General features: G+C 32.9%; 1 protein-coding gene and 1 non-coding gene across 4 annotated transcripts; both read left to right on the forward strand.

Annotated features, from left to right (window-relative positions):
* The first annotated feature begins 11,121 nt into the window (after window positions 1-11,121).
* On the forward strand, window positions 11,122-11,227 carry LOC131183683 (small nucleolar RNA R71). Its single transcript, XR_009151722.1, has one exon. It is a non-coding gene; the product is annotated as a small nucleolar RNA R71 (small nucleolar RNA).
* Window positions 11,228-19,784: 8,557 nt separating this feature from the next.
* LOC110639713 (uncharacterized) lies at window positions 19,785-25,271 on the forward strand. 3 transcript variants are annotated; one of them, XM_021790772.2, is made up of 8 exons: window positions 19,785-20,331; window positions 21,262-21,600; window positions 22,164-22,319; window positions 22,728-23,059; window positions 23,621-23,798; window positions 23,886-24,155; window positions 24,255-24,284; window positions 24,551-25,271. In XM_021790772.2, the coding sequence occupies exons 1-8, from the start codon at window positions 20,175-20,177 to the stop codon at window positions 25,030-25,032; spliced, it is 1,944 nt and encodes a 647-aa protein (XP_021646464.2). In that variant the 5' UTR covers window positions 19,785-20,174; the 3' UTR covers window positions 25,033-25,271. The 3 variants fall into 3 exon arrangements, with proteins under 3 accessions (XP_021646464.2, XP_021646463.2, XP_021646462.2); XM_021790771.2 differs by having other exon boundaries at window positions 23,627-24,155; XM_021790770.2 differs by having other exon boundaries at window positions 19,786-20,331; window positions 23,621-24,155.
* The last annotated feature ends 260 nt before the right edge of the window (window positions 25,272-25,531 follow it).

The following is a 25,531-nucleotide window of genomic DNA, read 5'->3' on the forward strand; positions in this document are numbered from 1 at the left end:
CTACCCCTCCGTAAGGCATGATATAATCCCGTAGTATACCTAATGAATTACCAAACTTCGTCTACTAATAACCCATTAAATACACTACAAGAGATTTTAAACCTTTTCTTACTTCTTTTTACAGTGGTGAGCACTATTAATAAGTGTTAAAAATTCTTTTAACTGAAGTGAAACCAAATAACACATTTGAAGTATTAATAATTTCTGTAAAAATTTTGGCAGAATGCCATCTGTATTTTGAATAAAATAGTTCTTCAAAAACTTGTAAAAAGCACTTACAATATATAATTCCTCAATCCCAAACTCCAATAACAATTCAACACAATAATTTTCTCAATATTATCAACTCAGTTCAACAATCAATTTTCCAGTGTTCTCAAAAGATGAGATAAAAGAAATATGTCACAATATTTTTACAAGCCAAAATAATTTACAATTTTAGTTTACAACTACTCAAGACCAAGTACAATATATACATACAGTGCACATATATTACAACAAAAACTACACAATATGGTATACTCGATATGCCCAGTGAAATCTCAAAATGTGGTACAAGCAGCCTACTCTGCTACTCTGTCCGTCTGTCTACCTGCAACAGCAATGAAAAAGCTATCACTGAGTAAAATTTACTCAGTGGTGCACAATAATAATTTAAAATACGGTATGTAAAACTTTTATTGACAATTTATAATCCAAACAATTCACAATTTTTCAAAGCTCATATAACACAAATTTAATCAAACAATTTAATAACACAGTGTTGCCAATCAATAATACAACTTAGGTCATGACACAAACTTTTCCGAACATGCCGTGTGTACATCACGACAAGGCACACTCACCCCACTAATCGGAATCAATGAGGGAGGAAGCTAGCTAGATAATGAGTACTCATCCACACTCACCTCAGACCGGCAAGTCAAAGAGGGAGGAATATAATCACACTCACCCCATAAATGGAGGAGGAACATAGTAATATTGTCATGCCAAGTGTGAATCAAAACAATTCTAAATCATAATATTTAAATATTTCATATAAACCACAAATCATATTTTATCTCAAAATTTCCATTTGCAAAGTAGGCAACACAATAATTTCCAATTAAGATTCCCAAAGCCAAAACAATAAAAAATTATTCATAACTCATTTCTTCAAATAAATTTTCTGGTAAAAGTAGTGAATATAAAAAGTATTGTGCACAGACCTCTGATAAATGCCTCTTGGCCCTAACTCAGTGTTCTTTATACTTCTCAATACCCTTTTCAATTGAAACACACAATTTAAAGTGTTTCAGTACTCAATGAATTTGTTTCTAACAATAAAATCTAATATTTAAATTTTCTTGGTACTATTCCCTTCAATTCATTTCATTAGTCAACCTATAATGTTGACCCTTGATGCACTCTAAGTGAGTCAATTCTAATGTTACCAATATGTCACATTTTATAGCCCCTTTAGTGTTGGTATATGTTACCAATTTCATTTCCAAGTGTATTGCATTTTATTGCAATTTATCGGATTTCGATGTACTATTTTGACCTAGCCGGACGACCTAGTTTCCTCGGTTTTCGAGTTTCGATCCAAACTACAAACTTGTAGGTCTATGTCTTATTGCAAGCGGGGCAAAATTTCAGGTCATTCTGAGTTGTGTAGACCAAGATATGGTCAATTTACCAATGCTGGACATAATGCACTAAAATGGTAGGCTTAGGTCATTTTTAGGTCACTTTTGGTTCGGCCAATTTTGGTACTTGAAGTTGTGCAAGCTATTTGGCTTGGTTCTGGCCATTTCTGGGCTTTGGTGTCTTCATAAGAATTGTAGATCTATGTCTAACCTATTCATAGTAAAATTTTAAGATGATTTGGACCTGTTTTGAGTAAGTTATGGTCAAAAAACTAACTGCTGCCCCAAATGGTCAATTTTTAGGCTTTTAAGTCACTAATCCGGATTTGGTCATTTTTCAAGTTATTTTCTGGACAGAATTTAGGTAGGCTTTCTTTATGAAAGTTGACACATTTTGTGCCTAGTTTCACCTCCAAGTGGCCTCATTCCAATTTGAGTCACACACTTAGGGTTATAGGTCTATTTGCACAATGCCTTTTACATGCTTTCCAAACACCAAACCAACACACATTCACCTACTACCTCCTCACTTGTCCATACCATTCTGCATTTGGCACTAACCAAAACCATTCAATTCTCTACATTCTAGGTCAACTTGGACAGAATATAACTACTTCCAAAATACACCAAATGCCGTCACAAGTCACAAGTTCATTCCCAATAATATATACACATAAATACTTCTAATTATCACACAAACTTCCATCATCAAATTACATACCTATCACTACTATTCCACACACATATATGCTACCATTCTTTTGTACAATATTTCAACAACATTTCATGAATTTGAACCTTATCAAATTCCATTTTGAGGCTGCTCAAAAATTACACATACACATCAACTGCCATTTTTACTTTTTAAGCTTACAAATCAAACTTTATACATGAAAACAAACTCCAATACATTTAATAACTTAATTTAACATCTCAACAACCATTTACATGCAAAGACAAGCTATACATGATGAAGTTCCATGGCTGAAAAAAATGTTCCATCACCAATAATTCATCAAACCTTAAAAATTCTTCCATAATTCAACTACCCACAAACTTAGTTACACTTTTAATGAAATAAGAATTGAAAATAACCACTTACCTCTTTTGGACTTCTTCAAAACTCTACCAAAACTTATTTTACTTGCTCCCTTATTGCTGCCCAAGGTGTGTAGGCAAAGATTAATAAAGAACTTTTGAAGGAACTAGGGCTTAATCATGGTAGAGTGAAGCTCCATGCAAGGTGTGGCAATGGAGTTTTATGGGAGTGGAACAATTTGCCAAGAAGAAGAAATGAAGGTTGAAGATGACTTTAAGTGGAGAAATCTGTCCACTATGGCCCTTTTTATATCCCATTAAATCCTACTTTGTGCTCCACTAATTAACTTTAAACATTATAATAATTAACTTTAATAAATTCTAATTATACCCCTTTAATTTTCCTTAATTATTCTATATATATGATTTCTAATTTTTCATGGCATTTTCAAATTTTAATACTATTTATTTTTCATGAACATTTAGGTCAAAAGTCAACTCTAAGTGTCAATATGCCCCTCTTCGAGTCAAATTCGGATTTTTCGATGCTACCGATTTACTCCTTGTACTGCCGATTTCTTTAATTTTCGTTTTTCGTTTATACTAACTTATTAATTTTTCTTTGATATTTCTAATGGTATTTATACTTCAATAAGTCTTTAATTATGTCTCGAAACTAAATTCTGAGGGTTCCCTGCAGTCCTGGGGTCGGCTATTGCCTGCGCCGTAACTTCTCCTTGCGGTCACCCATTGCGGCGGTGCTGGCTCGTTTAACTTAGTTTCATTTCATTGCTATTATTTTTTCTTTATTTTTCTTGTATTTTCTTTTCTTGTATTTCACTACCTTATATCTCTACACTAATATTTAAATATAATTCCAAGCATCCTAGCTCTCCAATGCATTAATCGTCACCGAACAAAGAGAACGCACTACCGAACATAGGGGTGTTACAATTCTCCCCCCCCCCCCCTTAAAATAAATTTCATCCTTGAAATTTTACCCAATAGCCGTCTTACAATATTCACACGTTTATTTTCTCCTTTCTATATGATCGTATAATCTTCTTTCCTCTAAATTTGTGTAAAACTTTCAACAATCTAATATAACATTTACTTTGTTTATATAGCACTAATCTTTTCTTACTATCGTTCAGTCTAATATTTCGATTCATGTTCCCTTTTTGAAAGACCATTGAGGTCATGTTAAGATTATTTATCTAATCATAGATCCTTTGACCATTCTAGTCAACAATCTTACTCACATTCATAACATTTCTTTGTTATATTTGAACCAACTATTCAAATTTTTACTTCCACAACTCTTTTTATCTACTAATATTCTATAACTTACTTCCTTTTGTACTAAACTATAACCTTTCGATATTCTAACTTTTGAGTTATAAATCCCTAAGTAGGATTTCCAAACTCATTTCCATTAATAAAATTTTGTCCTGACATAACTATACCAATACAAATGCCGTTGGCAACTATTCTCATCTTGGTGTACTATCAGTAGTACATAGCTCTACACAATAATCTCAAGTCAGTACTGTAATCTGCAGCTTATAGTATAAATATCAAGAACATTGCATAGTTACTATGATACATTCCAATAGATCAAACTTTTTTATCTTTTATCCTTTTCGAATTCACTAATATCCGAAACTTATTCTGATTACAATATCCACTGACAATTACTAACAGTAACATCTTTGTCCTCATCTAGAGCAATTCTATTACTGTAACTTACATTTACATCCTCTTGCCTTACATTAAGTAGGCTTGTCGTTTAGCTTTATAATTTATGGTGTTTTAAAAAATATTTTTCGCTGATAAACTCTTCCAAAACTAATTTCACTTATTATCACATTCCTTATCTTAAAGGACTAATCACTAATGCATCAAAATTTATTCCCATGTAAAGGAATAACAATAGAACATATAGTTCTAACACTAACATACAACTAAGTAGTGCTGGGATCAAACAATAAATTTTTTTTTATTAAGAACTTACCAGCAGCTACATTCGAAGTTTCTGTTCTTTCTCCTTGTCGTATAGTGGACGCTCTACCTAATGAGCTACTATGTTCGGGTTGATTCACTATGTTATGGTTGTGAGGAGTACCAACTCTATTTCTATCTTGACCTCTACTGACTGTCTGTGAACTTTGGAGAGCAGATCGAGGTGCTCTAGTACAATCTCTAACAAAGTGTCCAAGCTTTCCACAATTGTAGCAGGCTCCAGAGGCCTTACAACAAATACCTCAATGTAGCTTACCACAACATGGCAGAAACGAGCAGAATAGGAACTTCTGGTTGTTCGACGACTAGATCTTGGTGTTCTCTGCCCTGATGATCCACCTCTGTCATATCCCTGAGCTCGGGGTTCCTCAAATTCTTTTCTCTTCCCTAAATTACTGTTCGAGCTCTGACCCATAGGTCTCTCCCTCTTCTCTATTTCATGTTGCCCTTGTGGGGGTTGGGTTTGTACTTGAGCTTGAGCTGACAAAGTATCAGCCATTTGTTGAAAGAAAGAGGCCATTTGTTGGGCCATTTGTGCAGTAATTTGTACCGGTGAAACTGGTACAGTCGAGCCTTCGATACTCTGAGGAACTGGGGCCTCAACTTATACTTTTGCTATCACAGACTATTCTATTGTCTCATCTTTCTCTTCCATATCTTTTTACAGGATTTTCTATTTCTTGTACTACCAACACAATGAGATTTCCTCTTGTTAGTGCATATTTATAATGTATTGTACTGTATGTATCAAATAATGACATTGAGCAGTTGTACTATGAAGAAAGAATATTCAAATTATAGGTCAAAACAGAATTTAAAAACTAGCTCTGATACCACTAAAATATGTCACATCCTACCCCTCCGTAAGGCATGACATGATCCCGTAGTATATCTAATGAATTACCAAACTTCGCCTACTAATAACCCATTAAATACACTATAAGGGATTTTAAACCTTTTCTTACTTCTTTTTACAGTGGTGAGCACTATTGATAGGTGTTAAAAATTCTTTTAATTGAAGTGAAACCAAATAACACATTTGAAGTATTAACAATTTTTGTAAAAATTTTGACAGAGTACCATCTGTATTTTGAATAAAACAGTTCTTCAAAAACCTGTAAAAAGCACTTCAAATATATAATTCCTCAATCCCAAACTTCAATAACAATTCAACACAATAATTTTCTCAACATTATCAACTCAGTTCAACAATTAATTTTCCAGTGTTCCCAAAAGATGAGATAAAAGAAATATGTCACAATATTTTTACAAGCCAAAATAATTTACAATTTTAGTTTACAATTGCTCAAGACCAAGTATAATATATACATATAGTGCACATATATTACAACAAAAACTACACAATATGGTATACTCGATATACCCGATGAAATCTCAAAATGTGATACAAGCAGCCTACTCTACTGCTCTGTTCGTCTGTCTACCTGCGACAGTAATGAACAAGCTATCGCTGAGTAAAATTTACTCACTGGTGCACAATAATAATTTAAAATGCGGTATATAAAATTTTTATTGACAATTTACAATCCAAACAATTCACAATTTTTCAAAGCTCATATAACACAAATTTAATCAAACAATTTAATAACACAGTATTGCCAATCAATAATACAACTTAAGTCATGACACAAACTTTTCCGAATATGCCATGTGTACATCACGACAAGGCACACTCACCCCACTAAGCGAAATCAATGAAGGAAGAAGTTAGCTAGATAATGAGTACTCATCCACACTCACCTCAAACTGGCAAGTCAAAGAGGGAGGAATATAATCACACTCACCAAGGAACATAGTCATATTGTCATGCCAAGTGTGAATTAAAACAATTCCAAATCACAATATTTAAATATTTCATACAAACCACAAATCATATTTTATCTCAAAATTTTCATTTGCAAAGTAGGCAACACAATAATTTCCAATTAAGATTCCCAAAGCCAAAATAATCAAAAATTATTCATAACTCATTTCTCCAAATAAATTTTCTGGTAAAAGCAGTGAATATAAAAAGTATTGTGCACAGACCTCTAATAAATACCTCTTGGCCCTGACTCAGTATTCCTTATGCTTCTCAATATCCTTTTCAACTGAAACACACAATTTAAAGTGTTTCAGTACTCAATGAATTTGTTTCTAATAATAAAATCTAATATTTAAATTTTCTTGGTACTATTCCCTTCAATTCATTTCATTAGTCAACCTATAATGTTGAACCTTGATGCACTCTAAGTGAGTTAATTCTAATGTTACCAATATGTCACATTTTATAGCCCTTTTAGTGTTGGTATATGTTACCAATTTCATTTCCAAGTGTATTGCATTTTATTACAATTTACCGAATTTCAGTGTACTATTTTGACCTAGTCGGACGACCTAGTTCCCTCGGTTTTCGGGTTTCAGTCCAAATTATAAACTTGTAGGTCTATGTCTTATTGCACGTAGGGTAAAATTTCGGGTCATTCTGAGTTGTGTAGACCAAGATATGGTCAATTTACTAATGCTGGACAGAATGCACTAAAATGGTAGGCTTAGGTCATTTTTAGGTCACTTTTGGTTCGGCTAGTTTTGGTACCTGAAGTTGTGCAAGCTATTTGGCTTGGTTCTGGCCATTTCTAGGCTTTGGTGTCTTCATAAGAATTGTAGATCTATGTCTAAACTATTCATGGTAAAAATTTCAGATGATTTGGACCTGTTTTGAGTAAGTTATGGTCAAAAAACTAACTACTGCCCCAAATGGTCAATTTTCAGGCTTTCAAGTCACTAATCCGGATTTGGTAATTTTTCAAGTTACTTTCTGGATAGAATTTACGTAGGCTTTCTTCATGAAAGTTGGCACATTTTGTGCCTAGTTTCACCTTCAATTGGTCTCATACCAATTGGAGTCACACACTTAGGGTTATAGGTCCATTTGAACACTGCCTTCTACATGCTTTCCAAACACCAAACCAACACACATTCACCAACTACCTCCTCACTTCTCCATACCATTCTTCATTTAGCACTAACCAAAACAATTCAATTCTCTACATTCTAGGTCAACTTGGACAGAATATAACCACTTCCAAAATACACCAAATGCTGTCAAAATTCACAAGTTTAATCCCAACAATATATATACACATAAATACTTCTAATTATCACACAAACTTCCATCATCAGATTACATACCTATCACTACTATTCCACACACATATATGCTGCCATTCTTTTGTACAACATTTCAATAACATTTCATGAATTTGAACCTTACCAATTTCCATATTGAGGCTGCCCAAAAATTACACATACACATCAACTTCCATTTTTACTTTTCAAGCTTACAAATCAAACTTTATACATGAAAACCAACTCCAATACATTTAAACACTTAATTTAACATCTCAACAACCATTTACATGCAAAGACAAGCTGTACATGATGAAGTTCCATGGCTGCCAAAATGCTCCATCACCAACAATTCATCAAACCTCAAAAATTCTTCCATAATTCAACTACCCACAACCTTAGTTGCACTTTTAATGAAACAAGAATTGAAAATAACCACTTACCTCTTTTGGACTTCTTCAAAACTCCACCAAAACTTATTTTTCTTGCTCCTTATTGCTACCCAAGGTGTGTAGGCAAAGATTAATGAAGAACTTTTGAAGGAACTAGGGCTTGATCATGGTAGAGTGAAGCTCCATGCAAGGTGTGGCAATTGAGTTTTATGGGAGTGGAACAATTCGGCAAGAAGAAGAAATGAAGGTTGAAGATGACTTTAAGTGGATAAATCTATCCACTATGGCCCTTTTTATATCCCATTAAATCCTACTTAGTGCTCCACTAATTAACTTTAAACATTATAATAATTAACTTTAATAAATTATAATTACACCCCTTTAATTTTCCTTAATTATTATATATATATGATTTCTAATTTTTTATGGCATTTTCAAATTTTAATACTATTTATTTTTATGGACATTTAGGTCAAAAGTCAACTCTAAGTTTCAATTAATCAAAATGCCCCTCTTCGGGTCAAATTCAGACTTTTTCGGTGCTATCGATTTACTCCTTGTACCGCCAATTTCTTTAATTTTTGTTTTTCATTTATACTAACTTATTAATTTTTCTTTGACATTTCTAATAATATTTATACTTCAATAAGTCTTTAATTATGTCTCGAAACTAAATTCTGAGGGTTCCCTGCAGTTCTGGGGTTGGCTATTGCCTGCGCCGTAACTTCCCCGTGCAGTCACTCATTGCTGCGGTGCTGGCTCGTTTAACTTAGTTTCATTTCATTGCTATTATTTTTCCTTTTTTTTTTCTTGTATTTTCTTTTCTTGTATTTCACTACCTTATATCTCCACACTAATATTTAAATATAATTCCAAGCATCCTAGCTCTCCGGACAAACACTGGTCACCGGAACAGTAGAACGCACTACCGAACATAGAGATGTTACATGAGGTTGGAAGGAAGAGGTTTAAGATCTACCTTTAGGGTATCCTCTACCTTTAATGATGGTGCTTTAATCTCCAGATTTTGCACTTCTTCAAGCTAAAAAATTGTAGTTTCAGGATGTGGTGGAGAGCTCTACAAGTGTTGTGCAAAAGTAGCTATGTTGTGATTGTCGTCATCAATGCTCCTACCATGGACTAAGCAATTTTTAAGAGGGTCTTGTGGATAGCTTTTTCTGAAATGCTCTTGAACAATCTCATCAATGATGTCTACTTGTAAATAAGACTCAACTTCTTCATGTTTCCTTTTCATGGCTGGATTGATGTTGAATATCATTTGATCATCTCCCACTCTAAGTGTCAATTTCTCACCCTTTACATCAATTAATGCACTAGCTGTTGCCAAAAAGGGTATTCCTAACAAGATAGGAATTTTTGTGTCTTCTTCCATATCTAAAATGACAAAGTCCACCAGAATGTAGAATTTTCCAACCTTGATAGGCACATTTTCTAGAATGCCTTATGGATACTTAATTGAACGGTCAGCCAATGAAAGATACATGTTTGTGGGCTTCAACTCTCCCATATTCAACTTCTCATTTATTGAAAGAGGTATTAGGCTGATGCTAGCTCCAAGGTCACATAAGGCATTTGCCACACAATTATCACCTATATGACAAGGAATGGAAAACACACCCGGATCTTTGAGTTTGGGAGGTAACTTCTTTTGAATTATAGTGCTGTATTGCTCTCCCAAGTTGATGGTGTCATAATCTTCTAGCCTTCTCTTATTGGTAAGAATCTCCTTCAAAAACTTGGCATAACTTGGCATTTGGGATAGTGCCTCAATGAATGGCACATTGATATACAACTTCTTTAGCACTTCAAGGAATTTTCCAAATTGTTTGTCTAGTTTATGCTTGATGAATCTTTGAGGGTAGGGAAGGGTGGGCTTATAAGGCTCAGGTGGGATGCATAGTTTCTCTCCCTTATCTTGCTCACTTTTCCTTTCTTCTTCTTTTTCATTTTTCTTGCTCTCAACTGAATTTTCTTCTTTTGTGCTCTCTTCTTCTTCTTTTTTGTTTTCACACTCTTGACCAACTTTCTTACCACTTCTCAAGGTCACAACCTTACATTGTTCATGAGGGTTTTGTGGTTGGCTAGGTAGTTTGCCATAGGATTTGCTTCCTGATGAGCTTGCTTGTTGAGCCAATTAAGTTTCCAACATACGGTTGTGGGCTTGTAATTGATCCATGATTTGTCTCATGTGTTGCATTTCTTCCTCCAATTTGCTATTCATTTTGCTTTGTTTAGCAAAAAATTTCTCCATCATGCTTTCTAAGGTTGGCTTCGATTCATGAGGTGGAAGGGATTGTTGTGCACTTGCTTGATATCCAGGTTGTGGCTGCCTTGTGAGCTGAAATTGAGGCTAAAACTGAGGTCGATTCTGCTGCATATACTGCTGGTTATGAGCATAGTTTGAGCTTTAACCTTGATGACCAAAAGTTTCTTGTGGTCTCTATGTTGAGTTGTTGACATTAGAGTAAGAATTTCCCATAGATTTTTATTGATAACCTCCTGCATAAGCAGCTTGTTCTTGCAAATAATCATCACCATAAGAAGAGTAATCAACTTCACAACTTTGGGTTCCATCTATGTAGGTAACTTGTTGCATAGTTGTAGGAGTTGAGGTTGTTGCCTTTGTGCAAAAATCACTAAGAAGTTGAGTCAACTGATCAAATTTCGCATTCATGTAGCAAACTGAGTCAAGTTCATAAATCCCAGCCTTCTTTGGCTCAATTGTTCTTTGATTTTCCCATCAATGGGTATTATGAGCAATCTTCTCTAATAGATCATAGCATTCTTCACTTGTCATTCTCATGAAATCTCCTCCTGCTTGTGAATCAATTGTATTTCTTATGGCTGGAGTAACTCTGGTGTAGAAATTCTGAACAATCATCCATTTGGGTATTTCATGATGAGGACACTGCCTTTCAAGCTCCTTAAATCTCATCCAAGATTCATACAAAGTTTCATCATCCCTTGGTTTAAAAGCTACCATCAAATTCCTTAAGTGAGATGTCTTCCTAGGTGGGAAAAACTGAGATAGAAAAGCTTGAGTTAGCTACTCCCAAGTAGCTATAGTAGCTTGTGGAAGTGAGTCATACCACTCTAATACTGAATCCCGAAGAGAAAATGGAAATAAGGTGAGTCGAATCACTTGATCTGAAACTCCAGGTTGTTTTTGTGTGCCACATATCATCAAAAATTTCTTCAAATGAGAATGGAGATTTTCAAGTGAGCTACCTCCAAATTATGAATTCTGAACCATTTGAATGAGATCAGTCTTTAACTCAAATTGATTGGCTCTAATGATAGGTCTATTATCTCTCACATCTGCACATCTAGGAAAAGCATAAACTAACATGGTTCTTCTCTGATGATCATTTTGGTTAACAACTTCATTTTGCCTATTTTGCTCATTTCCTCCATTGTTTCCATCAATAGCTCTATTTTGATTCTCCATATTTTCAATTTTCTCCTCTTGCTCAAATCTTTGTTGTTCTTCTTTTTTTGCTTCCTTTCTCCTCTTAGATTCCTTTTTGTTGGCTTGACAAAATTTTTCAATTTCAGGGTTAAACAACAATTCAGTATCACTTGTGCTTTTCGATCATCTCATAAACAAGAAAAGTACCTAAAAAACACAAGGAACAGTAGTGAAAATAAAAGAAAATAAAAATTCTAATCAGCTTAAAATAATTAAAATCCAACTTAAAAACAAACAATTCCCCGGTAACAGCGCTAAAAACTTGGTATTAGCTGTGAAATAGCTTTCGCAAGTGCACGGCTCACAGTAGTATAGTTTTAAAAATATCGTTCCCACAGGGAATTGTGCTTAAATTGGAATTAAATGAATAAGCTAATTAGAATGGTAAAATTTAAAAATATTAAAATAAGATTTAAAATTAAAATTGGTATTTAAGGAATTTAAACTAAATCAAACAATTAATTAAATTAATTAAACTAGATTACCAAAATTTAAATTGAAATTGCTAATTATGAAATTGGGAGGAATTAAATCTAAATTCAATAAAAATTAAAGTGATTCTCGAGATAGGGTTTTCAATATTGTTTGCATATGGTTTATCTCCAATTTAGCCAAACACATGAGAATTGCAATTTTGAGGGAAATCAATTCTTAGTTCTTTGAAACCTTTTTCAAGCATTTCTAAGTTGGTATTCATCAAATCAAACCCTGTTTTCACGGTATTTCAAACCCAACAAAAACCCAATTAAAGCTCTAATTGATTTTAAAAGTCCCCTTAATCCTCTTAGCTTATCTCTAACACCAAGAAAATTAAGTTTATTGCAAGATTATCTATCCCAAACATTCACTTTTCAGTCCATCTGTCAAGGATTAAAACTTAACTTAATGAGGGTCCATTCATCAATCAAGGCAACAAGCTCACAAACAATAAATCAAAATGCAACAAATCTCATTTAAATGACTAAATTAGTTCAAAGACCACAATACAAAGCAATATTTACAAACCCATCTCTAGAATCTCAAAGATCTACTCACAAATCATGGTTTCAAGACAAACCCAAGTATAAAAATGAAGAAATAATGAAAATCTAAGTTAAGGGAAAGAAAAACTCAGTAAAATGATGAAGAATTTGCTGCTGGAGTATTGCAAAAAATGTCCTCTGCTGCTGCTACAAAACAATTTCACGTGCTCTTCTTCCTCTCTCTCTCTCTCTCTCTCTCTCTCTCTCTCTCTCTCTCTCTCTCTCTCTCTCTTGTAAAATCTCCTTGTGGAAAGAAAGAAAAAAATAAGTTTTTATATGGTTCAGAGGTTTGCCCTAGAATGGGTAAAAAGGCAGAAGATTCTGGAAAAAGTGATGTATTAAATCAGAGGACGAAAGTGTCATGTCAGCCATTTTCATTAAAACGACACAAGCTGAATCGGTTGTGTTGCGCCTTGTGTCGCAAGTTGTGTAACTTTCTGCCCAAGAAAAACTTCATATCTGACAACGACACAACCTGTGACACAAGCTGTGTCATAGGTTGTGCAACTTTCTATTTCTTTAACTCAACTTCAAAATTTTGCAATTCAACTCTAATTTCTTCCAAGTGGCTGCTCTGATCAAAATACACCAAAATTCTCCAAATTTAACCTATAAAACAAATAAATTCCAAAAATTAAACTAAGAAGTTTAAAAAAGATAAAATTGACTAAATATATGCTAATATCTATAATAATAGCTATAAACAAGGGTAAAATTTATGCAAAAATTATGCCTAAATAATGATATAAAATGCATGCATCATTTATTTACAAAAATAATTTAAAATTTACTAATGTTACAGGTCAAATAAACCAAGTGACATTTTACTATCTAATATGATAATCTTACAAACTTGGACTATTTTAGTATTTGATTTATTGACCAAATTATTATATGCATTCTATTTTTTGAATTGGTTTCAACTAATATTTCCAATTATTCTTGCTTTTATTTAAATTTTCGATATAATTCTATTTCTCATGTATCTTTGACATTTTTCGGCTGTAAAAAAAAAAGTTATTTAACAAAAAAAAGAAAGTAATCTAATGTAGAAAAGCAAATAAAAGGGAAATGGGAAAAAACAACTACTAATCTCTTATAGTGAAAACTTGAAAGATAACTCTAAACTTTTTAAGAAAAAATTGCATTAACTATATAAAAGAGTGCAGATTGTATATTTGGGTTGTCACGACTCGATTCCACAAGCTAGATCAGCATTAGGACCTGAGTCAGCATAAAGCCCCCGAGGCCCGTAGTAAGCCTAATTATTCAAAACCTATAACCAGGATCAAAATCAAGGCCTAACATGCATACTGAAATAAAATAAAACACTATAAATTTACTTAGCCCAACTCAACCCAATGTCTATCAGAAATTCCCTACTAGGAAAGTCTAGCTCAACCCTAACCCATAGCAAGTACAAACCATTTCATATCATAAATTTTTCATTAAATAATACAATATATTCATAACCAATGTCACAATGGTTAAATAAATAGATAAATAAATAAACAAATAAATAGAAAAAAAAATTAATAAATCTGCAAAGGAAAATGCATGTTAGACTTAAAAAATAAACTCGCTCCTCCTGCAATCTAGGAAAAATATTTGAACAGAAATGAGCGTTTGACTAAGAGAGTTTAGATATTGATTATAAATGCAATTTCTATAACTATCTACAACCATTGCTATCTTGCTGTGAAATGCATTTCCAACACATTAAACAGATAATTCAACCAATATTCGCATAAGAAGTTAATTTGGAGTTACTGACACACCTAGTGTATCACATCAATATATATATGGGAACTGATCTCCTATACAGCTCTTTGAATCAAATATCTGCTAGCGAGGTCAACTCAAGCCAAACTTTCTCTTAATAATCCAAGTGCGGGGGTCAGCGAAATTAACTCAAAGCTATACTTACCCCAACTTATTCATATATAAGGATCGGGTCCTAGCGAGTCAAGCTCTAACTACGGCTACCTGTCCTACTCGTATCCATAGCCACACCATACTTACCCCAACACACACATATAGAGTTCTAAATTATCCTTAAAGCGGCAATCATAATAAATAACAATAATTAAATATGCAGCAACAAAAAATGTCCCTAATATATTAACTATTATGTGCATAATTAATTATTTATAGAATGCATGAGCATGCCAGACATATAATTAATATTGAAATTATAAAAATAATCAATATCCAACTCATAGACTGATCGAATCAATTGCAGATAGTCTGACTAGAGAGAAGAAAGGCTAGCTTACACTGATCACCTATACAGACACACATACCTCTATCAATTTACTGATAGAATTAACTAATTAATTTAATTAAGGAAGTAAGAATAATTCCTAAGGTCGTGCAGAAATTTTGGCAGAGTCTCTCCTCTAATTGGATCTAACCCCCCTGTAAGAAAACTTAGCAACAGCAACACACATGGCCTCAGGCCCACCACAACAATTTTAATGCCCATCCGAGGCCTACAAAAAACCTAATCCAGGTCTAATCAACAAAACTCTAGCTCAGATCCCCAACTCTTCTATAGTCTAAATAACTATTTTTAGTACTTCAAAAATTATGAAAATATTCTTGAAGGTCCTCTACATCGTTCTTGTATTGATTAAAGTCATTTTATTTAATTTTTTTAAGTCAGAAATATTTTACAGATTTAAACAACTAACTTAGCCAAGGTAAAAACTACACAATTTGAGTTATAAACTACCTTTGTAAATTCTGATACTTAGAATGCGTCCGGAAAGTCTGAAAATGCTTAGAACAACTGTAAACACGACCCCTTTCCAGGACAGCCCACTGGACACCCAGACAGAGCCGAAAACTCAGTCCCGAGTGCCGATGAGCTATCGCCGAGTCGGTCACCCCTAAATAAAACCCATAAATTGCTAATAATTATCATATAATTATATTTAATTTACAGATGTCGAAAAAGGTCAAAAATCTTATCAAGTGATCTGGATTATTTGATGATCGCCTTTTTCAAATAGTATTTGATCGGAGCGGGGTCTATCCCATCTCAAAGGTTTTGCCACATTGAGTTTATCAGTGGTCTCAGATCGCTGATCTGACAGTCGGATCGTCCTAGATCTAATTGAAAAGCTTGAAAACCTCGAAATTTCTGTCCTTCATAACTTTTTCCTCTGACCACCATTTAATGCAAAATTGGTCCCAAAAGAAAGTTCATGGAATGGAGGATTCCAATGACATCAGAATTGCATCCATTTGACAATGGACAATGCTGGAATCACGCTAAAAAGCTCCTACCTTCGTGTCACGTCTTTCTCTCTACTTCCTTATTTGCCGCCGCTTCTGGTGGTCCTGGCTGTCGTTCATGGCCTCATGGTGGTCACTGGAAGAAGTGCCCCGATGGTAGATGGTGGCTCACTAGAGAAGAAAGAAAGAGAGAGAGAGAAGTGAGAAATAGGAGAGGGAAAGAAGATGAAGGGGTGGGGAAGAGTTCCTGCACATTTGAATTTCATTTTCTTTGTTTTTTTTTAATTATTTCAAAGCCTGCAACAGCACATGAACATCTTTTCAACTTTTGGTTTTGTTTTTTTTTTAATTATTATTATTATTATTATAATTATTATTATATTTTCATAATATTATATTTTTAGTCCTTAAACTTTTTGAGTATAATCAAATAGGTCCAAAATTCTTTTCAATTGGGTCCCTAAATACAATAATAATAATAATAATAATAATAATAATAATAATAATAATAATAATAATAATAATAATAAATCAAGTCTTAGAACCAATGTTAACAATAATAAAATAATATATTTTATTAATTGTTTTAACATTAATATTTAAAACTAATCATTTAAATTAAAATTGGATTATTAAATAATTTATAAAATATTTTTAGAAATAACATTAAATATATATAAATGAAAGTATTACAAAAATTATAAATTAGTTAGATAATATTAAAATAATATTTAAATACTATATGAAAATATAAAATTTATATTTTAAAAAATTCAGGTACTACATGGGTGCCTTTATTTTAATTGACTATAATACAATATTAATTTATTTGATTTTTTTTAATTTAATTCATAATTTGTGTCAGTTTAACTCTTTTTAAAAAATAAATATAAATTTATTTTAATTCCGTTGTATTTGATGGAGTGAGAAAAGTAAAATAAAAATTAATAATAATAAATTAAGCTACAAATAAACTTATTATGAGATGTAATGATATATTTTTAAATTATGATTTAATTAGTTGCTAATGAGTGAGTGATTAAATTATAAATCAAGTAGGAAAGGTATTAACAATGCAATTAGAAAAAAAATGGAGAAATTAGTACAGGCTCAAGGAAAGGACAACCCAAATAAATAATATTAATATATTTATTTGATTTGTTTTAATTTAATTCATAATTTGTGTCATTTTAACTCTTTTAAAAGTTAATTTATTTTAATTTTTGTCTTACTTACTCTTAAATACATGGTCAATGATGGAGTAAAAAAAGTAAAATAAGAAATATTAGTAATAGAAATAAAATTACAAAATAGAATTATTATGAGATGTGACTGCATATGTTTAAATTATTATTTAATTAATATTAATAAGTGAGCGATTGAATTATAAACTAAGTAGAAAAGCATCATTGCTTCAATTATAAATAGAAAAAGAAATGAAGAAATTAGTGGAAGCTAAAGAGAATTAAATAGTGCTAGAAAATAGTAATAATAAAATGGTGGAAAATAAAATATTAGTTTGAGGCATGGTGATATTGTTTTAAGGATAATTCTAGTATAAGCTACTATCCTCTAAGATTTGAGGAACTCTTCTTAATATTACAAAGAAATAATCATCAACAAAAAAATATAAATAAGATTTGTGAATCGAAACCAATAACTCTTGAAAGAAGCAATAAAAATAATAAAATAAATCAAAAGAATTAAGAGTAATTAAATCAAGAGAGAATACTTAGTGAGAAGAAGAAGATTTGATATTCGTCAAATGAGAGAAGGTATTAACTATTTATAGGCATAGAGAAAATTCATATCAAAATTAATTATGTCATTAAACCATTGTTAATTAAAAAAATATTATTTTTTAATTGAAAGAATTTTAATATTGCTATTAAAAATATTAAAACTCTAAAACGTTAGCCATAAACTTTAGGTAAATAAGTTGACCGTTGCTCTTAACTCAATTGTCTTAATGGCCATAAGTTTTTTTTAATGACATAAGTTATTCTTTATTTATAATAATAATAATATGTTTAAAAATATTTCACTAAATAGTTTTGATTTTCCTTTAAAGTAAACATAAGTATTGATTTTATTGCCATTGACGTTTTCAAATTAAAAATAAGAGAACATAATAATGGATGATAATTTCATTTAGTAATTACTACTTTTCTATTATTTAAATTTGAAACATCAAATTAATTAAGGATAGTATTTATAAAATTAAATTCTATAATAATTATATATTGCAATTCATTAGCAAATTAAAAAAAATTCAATAAATTAATAATTATATTTAGTAATTAATACTTTTTCATTATTTAAATTTAAAAGATAAAATTAATTAAGAATTTTATTTAAAAAAATTAAATTTTATAATAATTATATATTACAACTATTTAGGAAATAAAAAAAATTCAATAATTTCAATTAAAAATTATTATTTAACATAAATATAATATTTTTGAAATTATATATAATAGCATCAAAAAAATATCTGTCTATTTTAATTTAATTTAAAATTGACACTTTATATAAATGTAATATTTTTGAAATCTTTTATAACACTATCAGCGGAAAACCTGCTTACCTTTTACATATATATATATATATATATATATATATATATATATATAAAATATAAATCGAACTTTTAAATTAAATTTGACTAAAAATTAAAAATAAATTAAATTCAATAAATTCAACCTCCATGAGGCTTTATTCATTTTTGATTGGATAAAGTCACATCAAGGAACCAAAATCGCCAAAATGCTTCACCATAAAAATCATGCATCAAAGATCACGCCGTTGGTGAGTTATGTTTGTGTCGACATGGCATAGATGCGAACATGATTATGATTGACACGGTTAATAAATCGCATTAAAAATTAAAATATAAATATAACTCTTTTATTGTATAAGTTATATTATATGATATTATTAACATTAAATCGTGTCAGATTAATTTGACATTATATAATTCATTTAACATAATTTTGATATGATTTATTATAATTTAATATAACTCAACTTATTTAATATAATTTGACATGATCTAATATAATTTATTTGACACATTTTGATCTAATTTAATATTTTTATAAAATAATATATTACATGAAATTTATATATATTAACATGCATAAATTTAATAATATATAAAAATAAAAACATAAATCAAGTAAATGATATTTTTAATATTTAGCCAATCAACATTTTAAATAATGATTAAAAATAATAATTATTAAGCAATTTTTTCAATTTATAATATAAATTTACAAATTAAATTAATAAAATTAATTTTAATAAAAAAAATCAAATTAGTTATTATACCAAAATTCTAATGCAATAAATAATTAGACTTATATTTATTAATTCATTACTTTTAATAGTGTTATTTGTAGGTTAGCTAGTTAAACAGATTGGCAAGTTAGAATGGGTTGGCTGGTTAAAAATGGGTTGACAAATTGAGAGTCAACATATAACACAAATAATAAAACACGATATAAACGTATCAAATCAGGTTGACAGGTCAACCGTGACACATATAATTATTGACGTATCATAAACAGATCGACATAATTTTCGATGTGAATATGATAAGCTCATCTTAAACTCTCAATTTTGATCTTACATTTAAGGGTTGTGTCTAGAATTATTACCCTCAAAGCACGAAGGAAAAATCTATTTACTTTACATATATAAATAAATTTAATATAAATCAAATAGACTAAATTTGACAAAAAAAAAATAAAAAATGACTAAACTCAACGTTCATTTCTAATTAGATAAGGCCACATCAAGTAAACCGAAATGGCCAAATGCTCCATCATAAAAAAACCAGGCATCAAAGATCACGCCGACACCGACGAACACTGGAATATTCCCTACCGACGGACCATTTCGAAATTAAACAGACCAAATCCCGAAAACTATATATACCGCTTTTTCCCATCTCGATTTTGAGCCCTAAAATCACACTTCCTCTCTCGGGCCTCCACCTAGACGCGCACATGCTCTTCACTTCAAAATTCCTCACTTTCCTTCGCTTTCCCTTACTTTCTCCCTCCAATTCCTCGCTTCCCTTTATCGATTTCTCCGACAGCGCGTCAGAACGGCTCCGTCCTTTTCGCTCTTGACCTTGTCGTTCCAGATCGCGAGGTATGTGCCTTTGGTTGTTATCAATTTTGCCGGCTGTGAGGTCTGGGTCTTGGTTATGGATGCTGTGGAGTTGAATTATCCTGTGGATGTGGCGGCACCGAAGCTTATGGGATCGGACGGGTTTGGTAGAGATAGGGTTACGTTGATGGAGGAGGAGGCAGCGGCTTGCGAGTCCAGCCGTGAGCTGTGCAACTCTTTGCTTAGCAAAAAAGGTGATGTCTTTTACTTCATTTTTATCTTAATTTTGAAGCATATTGGGGGATTTGTTCGTTTTATCGGTTTATCCTCAAATTTGCCTCTTATCTAAGCTTATAACGCCTTAGATTATGTTGGAGGGAACTTTTTGATCCCTTATTACTTAATTTTGTGATAATTTCTGGTAACTTGTTAACTCTGAACTCCTTTTATTTTGAAGTTGGGCATGATTTTGTTTGTGGCAGTCACCTATGATTTCATAGGGAACTGAGAGCTTTTGCTTGTCGACTGACTGAGATGGAGAAAATGGTTAAAGGCTTTTACACTACGATTAGCATTGAATTTAGGGAAAAGCTCCGATTGAGTCATGCTGGTGCAAGAATTATGGCGAATAAAAATTAGAAGCTAAGCATTCATAGGGCCAGAGAAATTGCTGGATTGGGTGAATGACTTGTTTTTTTTTATTATTTTGTTGTGTGTTGTTCCAGCTGTAGCTACCATTTCTTTAATTCTGTGTTACAGTAATAGCTTGTATTAGCTTGCAGATGGTTCTGTGGTAAATAGGGCTTCATGTCAGAAAATTTCATGATGTTGTAATGAAATATCTGCTTATATAGTAGTTTAAGGAAGGCTTAGTGCTTCAACATATATGAGCAGAAGAAAAAAGTTCCCTTTTCATTTATTAGTGATTGAGCTATAGTCGAGATTTGCAAACTTAAATTTCTAAATCTGACAATAGCTTCAGAAATGCTTGTGGGAAGTTCAACTAGAAGGATTTTTGGTTTTAACTATTAATTTGGAACTTAATGATTTTGATTAACTTCTTATTGTTATTTATATATTTTATATGATTTATCCATCCTCTTTTGGTTCGTCATGTGTGAGTGCTCTTTTTTCCTGTAACTAATATGTCTTAAAATAGTGCGCCTTTGAATATGATTGGACAGAGTGGACAAGCTCAGTGAATTTTTTGGAGTCTACACCCTTGGATAAGGTTCCAGGTTCTGAACTTTGCCAGCATGCAAGCCACCTGCCCAGCTTTCCTAGTGAAAGCGTGTCCAAACAGCGCCATTGTAGTGGTGCCAATGGTCCTTCGAGGGTTGTTCCAACGCCTGAAAAAGCGCATGTACAGAGAAAATCAGGACAAATGTCAAGAAGTGGTAGTGGATGTCATAAAAGGCCACAAATAGCTCTATTGGAAGATACTAAAGGTCCAGTTGTGGTTGATGTCATGAAGGATCCATCTGATAAGCTAGGATCGCATCTGACAAAAATTGACTCTCAAGGTAATGCCACGGCCACCTAAAAGTAAACTACACATTTGTTATAAATTCTGCATGTTGAATTTTTTGATTAGTGGAAGTTTTGTAGTTACACATTTCCGAGAATTTAACCCAAAATCATTTAGAGTGGAGAAAGAGAATCCATATAGCCGACCCCAAATTTTTGGGATAAAGGCTTAGTTAAGTTGAGTCGGAAGTTTTGTAGATGCGTAAAAATGCTAGTGCTGTTGTCATTATGCAGAAAATTTCAGGTGCATTGATTTGTTTGCAATGTGCATATTTTCATTTATATAGTGGCAATCCTTACATTGAATGCAGTGATTCTCCATACATTGACTGTGGTGTTCAAAAGTGATGCAATGAATATTTGAAAGATCTTGAATAAATTTAATTTTGCTTATCCTTAGAGATTGTTGGCAAAATTCTGCTAGAGCTGAAACAATAGCCAAATAGTCTTATCTAGTTCTGCAAGATGATCACTGATCAGCATATTGTTTGTTAGCTATGGGCTCTACATGAGTAATTTTTTGTCCTGATTATGTGTTTATTGCAAACTTACATTCTAGAGAAAGCTCATTTGTCAAGACAAAAGAACAACTTCAGCAGCAAACGTGGGGATAGGAGAAATTCCAAAGTTTCCACGAGGGCTAAATATGATTCCTTCTCTGTGAAGGCAAGTTTGGCGAGCTTCAGTTCAGCTGCTGCGGGAAACAACTTCTTTGGTATGACATAGTCAAACAACATACTTTTCTATCTTATGATTAGTTCTCATGGCAATGTTTTTTTTTTTTTTTTTTTAGTTGTTGCCTTTGCTTCTGTATTTATTGTTGCAGTGGATACAACTTTATATTGTGTTAACCAGATACCTTTGATGCTTTTGAAATTAGCTGGTTTTATGTAATTTTTCTTATTTTTTATTATTATTATTATTTTTTTGCATTCATCTTCTCTCTCAGCATTTGGAGTATGCAATTCTATTTCCATGCTGATGATTACTTTTGTGGGGTGCCTTTTACCCCTTCCCATCCCCCCCTCCTCCCCTCCCCTCACCACCCCCTCCTGTCTTCCTTTCTCTTTCTCTCTCTCACTTGTATAAAACTCATGTGCACGCATTTGGATAATAATGCCAGGATTGTATGGTCTGAAGACAGATGTTCATGACATCACAAAACTTGTTGATGATTTATCATTGAATGATCTCCTTCAAGGCGCTTATGAGTGTCCTAGCTTAGGCAAAGACCGGGGAAAGAAAGCAACAAACACAACTGAACGTATTCTGCATTCAGTTAGAAAGGCTTGCTCTATTCTTCAGCTACCTAGGTCTGCACAGATCCAAAATTTTGCTGATATAGATAGCTGTTCCAATGAGAAAATGCCTATGTGCCAATCTAGCTCTATTTCTACTGTGGGAAATGGAGATAATGGTGATTCATCTACAACAGATATATCTTTATCAAACAAGGTTAGTTTAAATCACATCTAAGATAATTGTCTGGATGCAGGACAGGAATTACACTTAAATGACTATAGATTTGTTTGGCATTATTGGTATAGCTGTGATTAAAAAAGGCACCTTATTGAATATGTTGATTAAAGCAATTAAAATTTGTTTCAGACTTTCAGGATAGAGTTGACTTGTTTTGACTGTAAAAACCCAAAATAGCTAAAAGAAGAGTTTAAAACTGCTTTTTTGCAATAAGCCAATAACATTTAAGCAAAAAAGCAGTTTCACTTGCAATACCAAGCAGAAAAGTTTGAAAATTTTAATGACAGGAACTTCTTCCCTTCTCTCTGTAACTCTCTCTCCCCTTCTCTTGCTGTGCATGCAACTACTGGCTTTGTCTTAAAAAAATATTGGAATTTTTTTTTTAAACCTATGATGTCCAATGTGCCAATTGATCCCCCCACTCTGTCAATCTTAATATGTAAGTAGCTTTTTGATCTTGTATTTTATCATTACTTTTTCTTCAGACATTGAATTCTAATCATAATTGTGCATGTGTTATTGCTTCCCCTTTTGAAGTTACAGGATTCTAGCAGCAAGTCTGAAACTCCTGCTAATTTGCTCAATTTTTCATTTGACCAACCTAAAGATACGTTAGAACGCTTAACACTTCCTCCACCCAAGGATTTGGAGTCTTTGCTTCTGGATGCAGCCAAGCCTGCTGTTTCTTCAAGGAATGCTTCTGAACCACGTCCAGGCAAGCAAATATCTCGCTGGCCTAGCTTGCCACAATTTCCCTGGTCACACACTTTTAGTGGGCATTGTAGAACCAATTCTGATGCAGTTAAGCTTTTAACAAGTAGGAGCACATGCCAAGGTAGATGGGTGAAAATGGGGTATGCTTTCAGTTCCCTTGGAAGTACCTCTAATTATTTTACAAACTTGGAGTCCTTCGCTTATGATGAGACCTTAGTTCCAGCAAGTGGTACAAAGCTGTCTATCCTAGATAATAATTTTGCTTCATCTACATTTGTTCCTCGGTGCGAGTGGGGTTCCTCAATAGCATCAGCTTCTGTGACATCCCACACTCCTCTGGGCGATACTTGCATGAAGGGTTAGTTCTTTTGAGGTGTCTTTTGAGACTTGAATTTAGCTCAGATGCATGGGTGTCTTTATAGTGGTTTTAATGAAATCATCTTTCTTCCAAATGCAGAATCTGGTGGCCTCAAGAATCGAGGAAAAGGTATGATTTTACAGTTACTTGCAACTTTGTTTCTTCAATAATAGGCTTGGCCACGGTTTGTTGTTTCTTTGTGCATGCATAATAGCTTGTTGCTAATGTTTGTGCAAGTTCTATGAAATACTGAAAATGGAGACGTGGGTGCTGCCTACGTTGGCATTTGTTTGATTGGGAGAAGGAAAACTCAAGGAATGTGCAAATTAATGCCACTTGAATTGAACCTCCTTGATTGGTGTGCACCTTTTTATTTGCGTTTTTCTGTGTGACAGTTGGGCATTGTCCAAAAGTACTGGCAGCTGCTCAAACCTTGTGTGAGATTGCCGCATGTAACTCGAGGCTAAACCGAGATGGAATGATAATGAAGTGGCCAAAGAAGCCTACTCAAAAGGTGATGAAAGCTCGCAAATCAAAATCAAATGAGAAACATGAAGAAATGTTTGCATCATCCACTTCGACAAGAAATGGGGACCAAATATTGGCCTCAAAGAGGCCTAAACTCTCAACAAGTGAGAACAAGGAGGATCTTGTGCATATTAATGGTGTGCGAAAGGGCCCAATAAATTGGTCTACGCCAAAATCAAGTAGATCATCAGCCAAGTTGTCAGTTAGGGATTCAACTGCCTACATTGTAAAGCAATCATGTATGATGCCACCTCCAGCAAAGGTTCTGAACAGAACTTGCAATGGCCAACAAAAGGTCCGTAAATTAATGCGAATGGATTGGAGCTGGGAATGTGACAGGCAGGACTAATAAAATGCCATTCCCAGTAGTTGTGATAGTCCGTGCTCGTGCTAGTGCTGGCGCTGGCGCTGCACGGTCTGCCAAACTAGGTTGTGTACATAGTGGGGTTGTTGTAGGAACCTGTTGTAACTCTAGGAGGGGTGAACAGGGATGTTGTAACATTAAGGAGACCTGTAGTTCACAACAGAGAAATTCTTTGCCTTGTGTAAAGCATTTATGAGGCAATAGAAATTTCAGTTTTTTTTTTTTTTAAATTTATGGACGGCGTAAATGTTACAATAAGTACTTCAATCCAATTTTCAAACTCGAATAATTTGCTTTTCTTCTGGTCGCATGAAATTTAGCAGTGTTCTTTATTGCTCAAAAATAGGTTGCAAAATTATTATTATTATTATTTTTAATGTCTTAATGATTAAACTGTATTTCGTTGCCCTCAGTTGGGTTGGTTATGTTTGGTTATGTTGTAGCCTTTTAGAAAAATCGTAGGGAGAAATAAGAAGGCAAGTGC

This window comes from Hevea brasiliensis, chromosome 9, assembly GCF_030052815.1.
Source record: "Hevea brasiliensis isolate MT/VB/25A 57/8 chromosome 9, ASM3005281v1, whole genome shotgun sequence".
In the NCBI taxonomy this organism is placed as follows: domain Eukaryota; kingdom Viridiplantae; phylum Streptophyta; class Magnoliopsida; order Malpighiales; family Euphorbiaceae; genus Hevea; species Hevea brasiliensis.